Source organism: Anopheles merus, chromosome 3L, assembly GCF_017562075.2.
Source record: "Anopheles merus strain MAF chromosome 3L, AmerM5.1, whole genome shotgun sequence".
Classification (NCBI taxonomy): Eukaryota; Metazoa; Arthropoda; class Insecta; order Diptera; family Culicidae; genus Anopheles; species Anopheles merus.
In genome coordinates this window covers 16,330,154-16,336,478 of record NC_054085.1, presented here as the reverse complement: position 1 = coordinate 16,336,478, position 6,325 = coordinate 16,330,154, and the positions used below count along the sequence as shown (strand labels likewise).

At 50.1% G+C, this 6,325-nt stretch overlaps 3 protein-coding genes across 3 annotated transcripts; 1 reads left to right on the top strand and 2 right to left on the bottom strand.

Annotated features, from left to right (window-relative positions):
• Positions 1–16: 16 nt before the first annotated feature.
• On the bottom strand, positions 17–1,093 carry LOC121598622 (ATP synthase subunit d, mitochondrial). The gene is made up of 3 exons (XM_041925716.1): positions 859–1,093; positions 320–623; positions 17–239 (listed from the first exon to the last, which is right to left on the bottom strand). The coding sequence occupies exons 1-3, from the start codon at positions 978–980 to the stop codon at positions 147–149; spliced, it is 519 nt and encodes a 172-aa protein (XP_041781650.1). The 5' UTR covers positions 981–1,093; the 3' UTR covers positions 17–146.
• A 271-nt stretch (positions 1,094–1,364) lies between these two features.
• Positions 1,365–2,652, top strand: LOC121598620 (nuclear speckle splicing regulatory protein 1). The gene is made up of 2 exons (XM_041925711.1): positions 1,365–1,438; positions 1,500–2,652. The coding sequence occupies exons 1-2, from the start codon at positions 1,428–1,430 to the stop codon at positions 2,605–2,607; spliced, it is 1,119 nt and encodes a 372-aa protein (XP_041781645.1). The 5' UTR covers positions 1,365–1,427; the 3' UTR covers positions 2,608–2,652.
• Positions 2,636–4,342, bottom strand: LOC121598619 (NADH dehydrogenase [ubiquinone] 1 alpha subcomplex subunit 10, mitochondrial). The gene is made up of 3 exons (XM_041925710.1): positions 4,218–4,342; positions 3,775–4,043; positions 2,636–3,693 (listed from the first exon to the last, which is right to left on the bottom strand). The coding sequence occupies exons 2-3, from the start codon at positions 4,006–4,008 to the stop codon at positions 2,728–2,730; spliced, it is 1,200 nt and encodes a 399-aa protein (XP_041781644.1). The 5' UTR covers positions 4,009–4,043; positions 4,218–4,342; the 3' UTR covers positions 2,636–2,727.
• Positions 4,343–6,325: the final 1,983 nt, after the last annotated feature.

Below are 6,325 nucleotides of genomic sequence, written 5' to 3'. Positions count from 1 at the left end.
AACGAATCTGCTGATGTACGGTGTGTTGTTAGCGAACAGCAATCTGCTTTATTTCTATTCCGGATCTACGCCGGCCGGTACCAATCGTTGACGTCACTGCGCGCTCCACAATGAGCCGACCCCGTCGTCGTCGTCGTCGTCGTCGCTTAATGGTGTGGCTCAGCGTTCGGTGCACCAGGTTCCTGCTCCTCCGGGGTGTGTGGCCAGAACGATGGACGGTTGATGGGATCCAAGGCTTGCTAAAGGGAGGGGAGAAAGCGAATGGGAATCAAGCATTTAGAAACATCCAGCAGGAAACGTAGACACTCGTCGACCTCACCTCAGGGAATGAGTCTTTGAAGTCCTCCATCGTCATCTGGTCGAACGGCAGCAGCGCCTTCAGGGTGGCGATCTGGGTCTGGTAGTCGGAAATGCGCACCTCCGACTCCTTCACGAACTTGGCGATCTCCTGCTGGACCTCCTTCTCCTGCGCCTCCACCAGCTTGGTCACGTTATCGGCCGGGTACGGGATCTGCAGGCCTTCGTACGCCTTCTGGAACTTGTCCACCATGCCGGCCACGGGGACATTCTTCTTGTAGAACGACCAGTCGATTTTCGGCGGTGTCTCCGGGTTGGCAACAACGCTGTGGTAAGAGGGTGGTTACGGACAGACGGAGGGGGACACAAAAAAGTTACAAAAGCGATTACGAAACACAGCAAACGGGACCCCTTCACGTCGGTGTTGTGTCACGGGCAGTCTCCACCACTGACAGCTAAAAGGGACGTGATGGTGGAATCTCTTGCAATGGAGGGATTCTGCCTGTTTGCCGGACGGGGCACCCTCCCACCCTCGCGGGCCGAAGGGAACCTTTTACCCACCTGCGCAGATATTTGTCGCTCTTCGTCTTGAACGCGGCCAGGTTAGCCTTCTGGTTCGGGGGCACGCGCTCGGCCAGAGCGGCCCAGTTCACACTCGATTGAGCAATTCGACGGGAGGACATCGTGCGCGTTTTCCAAAATAATCACCGACACAACTCCGGACAAAAATATGTGCGATTCTGCTTTCGGCGAGAATGAGAAAATCGTGCTTACATAATTTGACAGGTCCGGACATTGTGCTCGAATCGAGCAGCTCGTTGACAGCGGAGGCTAACAGTGGGAGCGCGTTCATGAGCAAATCGTTATATAAAATTAAATAAAAAAGATTACAAGGTTACAGAAAATAGAAAATAAAATGAATCAGAACACGCTTAAGCTAAAAGAATGCGACTAAATGCCTCCATTTTTCTGCTGAATTTTTGTTTTGAAAAAGTTTCCAATAAATAAAATATTTAAAATTATCTCAATCATTCTTACTGCCATATGAATTGTCCTTGTGGTCGACCAAACTCACCCAGTTTGTTTGCCGCCGTTTGTTTACATTCGTTCCGCGCGAGCATCATTCCACAATGTCCAAAAAGTAAGTTTCTCTTGATTTACTTCACAATTGCAATGTTATTTTAACGATTGTCCACCTTCAGATACGGTTTAATCGATCGTGCCGCTGATGCCGGTCCGGTGAAAAAGCATGCCGCCTTCGCCAGCGACTCCGACTCGGACGAGGCCGGCACGAGCAAGGTGAAGATCGAGCTGGGCGCCAACCAGAAACGCCAGGCGCAGGCCGCGCAGCAGAAAGCGATCGAGGAAGACCCGACGATCTATCAGTACGACGAGCTGTACGACGATATGGTGGAGCAGCGGGAAAAGACGGCCACCCAGGGGAAGGAGCAGGCGGTGGACCGGAAACCGAAGTACATCGGCAAGCTGATGGAGACGGCCGAGCGGCGGAAGAAGGAACAGGAGCGCCGGATCGAGCGGCAGGTGCAGAAGGAGCGCGACGCGGAGGGCGAAAAGTTTAAGGACAAGGAATCGTTCGTCACGTCCGCATACCGTGCCAAGCTGGAGGAGATGAAGAAGCTGGAGGAGCAGGAAAAGCGCGAAGAGTACCTGGAGACGATCGGTGACGTTACGAAGCAGTCCGATTTGGGCGGGTTTTATCGTCACATTTACCAGCAGAAGACCAAGAACGAGGAGAAAGGTGATGGTGAGAAGGAGGAGAAGGAGGGCAAGGTGGACACAAAAGCGGAAGAGGTGAAGGAAGCGGTGGAAGAGCGTGAAAAAGAGTCCCCGGAGAAGGTGGAAAAGCCGGAGCGTCCAAAGGTGTCCTCACAGCGGGAAAGGAAATATCGTAAACGAGTGTCGGATGATGAGAACGAGCCCGCGGCGGAAAGTAATGAGCCCAAGGAGAGGACACATTTGCAGTCGAACTTGGATGCGGATTCAGATTTTAGCATCGATTCGGACAGTAGCAGCGAGGATTCGGAAGGTGAGCAGGAAAAGGATCAACCAAAGGGTGAGCCTGTTGAGGGAGACAAGGAAACGAACGGACATGCAGCAAGTGCACCCACCGTGCCGGTTGAAGGTGCCCAGGAATCGGTGAAAGAGGAGGACACGGTGGAGGAAGAACCGGCAGCGAAAAAGCCCAAACCACCGCCGATCGACATCTGGAAGAAGCGAACCGTTGGCGATGTGTTTGAGGCGGCCCGGCAACGATACTTCGAACGACGCCAGATGCAAGAATCCTGCTAACTTTCAAATAAACAAGCAAATACACGGCTGAGGGTGTTAAGATAACGGTTTAGTTTATTACACTGCGTCTCCTCTCACAGGAAATGATGTACCGACGGTTTGTTTCTTGTTGCAAGTATCTTACAGCGTGTTGCGGAAGTCGGCCTTCATCTTGGTGAGGATGCCGGTGTCGCCGCACTCCTCGTTGTAGCCCTTGCGGAACTGCATGCCCGGGGCCGAGTACCAGACGTCGTACCACGCCTTGAAGTCGTCCGGCGACACGGTCAGCTCGGGCACGTCGAACCGCGGCACGTTCAGCGAGTTCATCAGGTCCGGCTTGTTCATGTACCGGCAGCGGGCCTCGGTCCAGTCCTCCTCATTCTCCATCACCCAGTCGCGCATCTTCGGATCGTCCTTGTCGAACCGGTCGAAATCGATGCGCTCGATGTCCTCCACCACCACCTCCGTCTCGCCGTAGTCCGACCAGTCGTAGATCAGCAGCTCGGCGTGTGTGCTGATGTCCTTCAGATACTGCTGCTTGTAGATCGTCTCGATGTCCTTCAGATACTGGTCGGTCAGGGCCTTCGAGCTGACCTCGGCCGGGTTGGCCCGCTTCTTGATGCGCTGCTTCACCACGTCCACCGGCACGTCCAGATAGATGACCAGGTGGGGCTTCATCAGGTCGCAGAACGTGTTCTTCACCAGATCGTAGTACACCGAGCGGGCACCCTTGGAAACGTACCCGTTGCGGAACATCGCCTCGAGAAAGACGAAGTCCGAGTAGACGCTGCGGTCCAGCACCACACCCTCGCCCGTACTGAACAGATGGGCCAGCGCGTCCGCGTACTGCGAGAAGCGCTCCACCAGCATGCGCACCTGGAAGGAGGCCACGTTGCGGTGGGTCGGATTTTGATGGAATTTCGTCACGTCGAAGCTCTGCATGGTGGCGGGCAGCTTGGCATCGAGCTGGCGCATATCGTACCCGTACGGGTTGATGTAGTAGTTGTCCATCGTCACCTCCGGGAAGTATTTCATCTCCAGCTCGGCGGCGAGCTCCTTGGCAAAGGCGGATTTTCCTGCCGCGATCGGTCCGTCAACCACTACGACCTAAAACGGAAGCACAGATGAGGGTAAAATTCATTGCGATTGGTATTGCCATTTGTTGCTGCGTATTTCCAATCCGCACACCTTCGTGTTCTCATCGAACCGGCTGGTGGTGTTCTTGCGCAGCACGTCCATGCACGCATTCCAGGCAGTGTATTGCTTCTCCAAGTACGGGAACGGTTTCGGCTTGCTCAGCTTCGAGCCGCGCAGCGTCTTGCCGGAGATGTTGCGCGCCGCGATGAAGAGCGGCGTTGCCGGGGACCCTGCCCCCGGCGTACCCTTCACCAGGCGAACTCCGATGCGGAAAACACCCGACATGGTTCGATGGGGCAGCAGCAGCAGCAGCACTAAAGCTGGAACGGAATGATCACACAATCAAAACAACGTTCACTCCCGGTGTGGCAGTAAAATTACGTAAGAATGGAATCGGTTTACGGATGGCCAAAACGTCCGACCGTACCCGGGTCACATGGATTGGGTGAAGGTGAAGGGGAAGCGTGAAGAAAAAGCACGGACAGTGAAAATACCTTGCGTGAAAGACCAAAAGGGAACCGGGAAATGCTGCACAAGCTGATAAAAACACTTGGCAGCCTGAGTTGGGTCGAATATTTTCTTCGTTTGTGCTGTTTTAGATGCGTTTGACACGGTGCCAGCTGTCAACTATGACGGGACGGGTGAAAGTGATCTAAAACGATGGACAGCGGGAAGGCCACCAACACCCACGTGGTCATTTTGAATTTGAAAATTTTAAATTCAAATTAAATAAGTAAATAAACGTTAATTTTTATATTTTTGTTATTTTTGGTAAAAAATCACACAATGGACTCCGTTAGATTGCTGAAATGGTCTATTTCTGTTTAAATTTCCCTTTCTTTCAAATGGGAATGAAATTCTTACATGTTAAATTTTCCACCGGTTAAATACGGTCTGCTAAACGGAGTCTTTTAAGACTCCTTCTGACCTGAGAGCTTGAACCGTCTAGATCCTGTTTAGGAGTCGTTTAGTGTATTTGTGTCACTTGGAATGGGTTCAGAATCAGATGGGTTGAAGAACAGGTCCAGGATCTGCATGGGGTTCTGTAAAAGTTCCACGCCCTATCAGTTCATGGATTATCGACTAATCATATGAGTCAAGATCAAGATCATTTCAAGGACTGGAATGATTTCAATATCTGTTCCAGGACTAGTATAGAAACAGGATCAGATCCAAGACTGGTATAGGTTCGGGATCATTCCAGGACCGATATGGATTCAGGATCAGTTCCAAGACCGTTGTAGATTCAGCAGCAATTCTGATACCCGTGTGTGGGTTCAAACCAGTTCCTGGACCGGTATGCATTCTATGAAAAAGAACACTGGAAAATGTTCTGCATCAGTTTCTCTATATGTGCCCTTTGGATTTAAGAACGACCTCGAAAAAGCGCAATATTTAAGCAGAATAGCCCAATCTCCGTGTGGATTTAAATAGTACATTATCAAAATCCTCACGATAACGTTTTATTTTTTTCTTCTTTCGGTATTACGATCTCCGAAGATATGTTAAGAAGATAAATCACTTCCAGACGTTAAAGACATTATATAAGAAGGAGTAAGTCATTCATATTGCTTTATACACGTCATATCTTAATGCCTGGTAAGTAAAGCATCAATATCTTCAACAAGTATAATTATGACAGTCAAGCAAAATACTTAAAACAATAAAAAAGACTTCAAAATGTTACAAGAAGGGCCCAGATAATTTTGAACTATACAAACCCTAGTCCGAGCCAAACTATCATTTTCAATTCTTCGGAAAAATCCACAGATAAAAACTATAATCCTTGAAATGTACTCCCAAAACGGCACCGAAACTTTAACAATCAAGCGGTAAAATGGGTGCAGAACTGAATCCCACCAGACTAAAAGTTCACTAAGCCAACCGATATTAACGTTTGCGAAACGTTGTGTTAATCTTTCTCGCATCTATCATCACACCGTGCGCAGAGAATCCGCAGCTGATAGTGTTTTGATGACAAACAGACCAGTGACGATAGAAAGGAAACTAACTGAATTCAATTAAGAGCAAATGACTTCATTTCATCCACACACACACACACACATACCTTCGGATGCTTCGGCCCTGTATGCTGCATTGGCCCAGGGAAAAACTTTCACCGAAAAAGTTCCCGCTCGTCGAACCAACACCAAACCAAAGGCGGTCCGAGTTGCCGAAGCTCGCTGTCTCTGCAGCTCAGAAAAGTTGTTCGCAAACTGGAACAGCTGTCAAGCAAACGTCTCATGATCATCATCTCGATCAAACGTAGATTAAAGGATGGTTTGAGGTTTGAGGTTCCAAAAAAAAAAAAGAAGAAACAAGGGCGCAACTTGAAAGCAACCGAAAGAAAGTGAAGAGCGAAGACAAGAAAACTACTTACGAGTGAAACATCAATACTAATGCCAGCATCAATTGCATCGCCTCCTGCGGGAGCTAAGTATATCGGTCGCGTTCGTCGCCCGCAAGCCACGCTGCTGCTGCTGCACTTACGGCATGGCGTGCATCTCTGGCAGCGAGCGGCCCCTAATGCTACCGATGATCGGCAGAGCGATAGTCAGTGAGAAACTTTATCCGGCACAGAAAAGTGGCACGGAAAATGGGA

Bases quoted from the DNA above. Each gene is read 5' to 3' on its own strand.
- LOC121598622 (XM_041925716.1), bottom strand. From the start codon at position 980: ATGTCCTCCCGTCGAATTGCTCAATCGAGTGTGAACTGGGCCGCTCTG. The intron at 624-858 runs GTGGGTAAAAGG...CTCTTACCACAG, and splicing joins AGCGACAAATATCTGCGCAG to CGTTGTTGCCAACCCGGAGA. The intron at 240-319 runs GTGAGGTCGACG...CCCTCCCTTTAG, and splicing joins TCAAAGACTCATTCCCTGAG to CAAGCCTTGGATCCCATCAA.
- LOC121598619 (XM_041925710.1), bottom strand. From the start codon at position 4,008: ATGTCGGGTGTTTTCCGCATCGGAGTTCGCCTGGTGAAGGGTACGCCG. The intron at 3,694-3,774 runs GTGTGCGGATTG...CTTCCGTTTTAG, and splicing joins GGTTCGATGAGAACACGAAG to GTCGTAGTGGTTGACGGACC.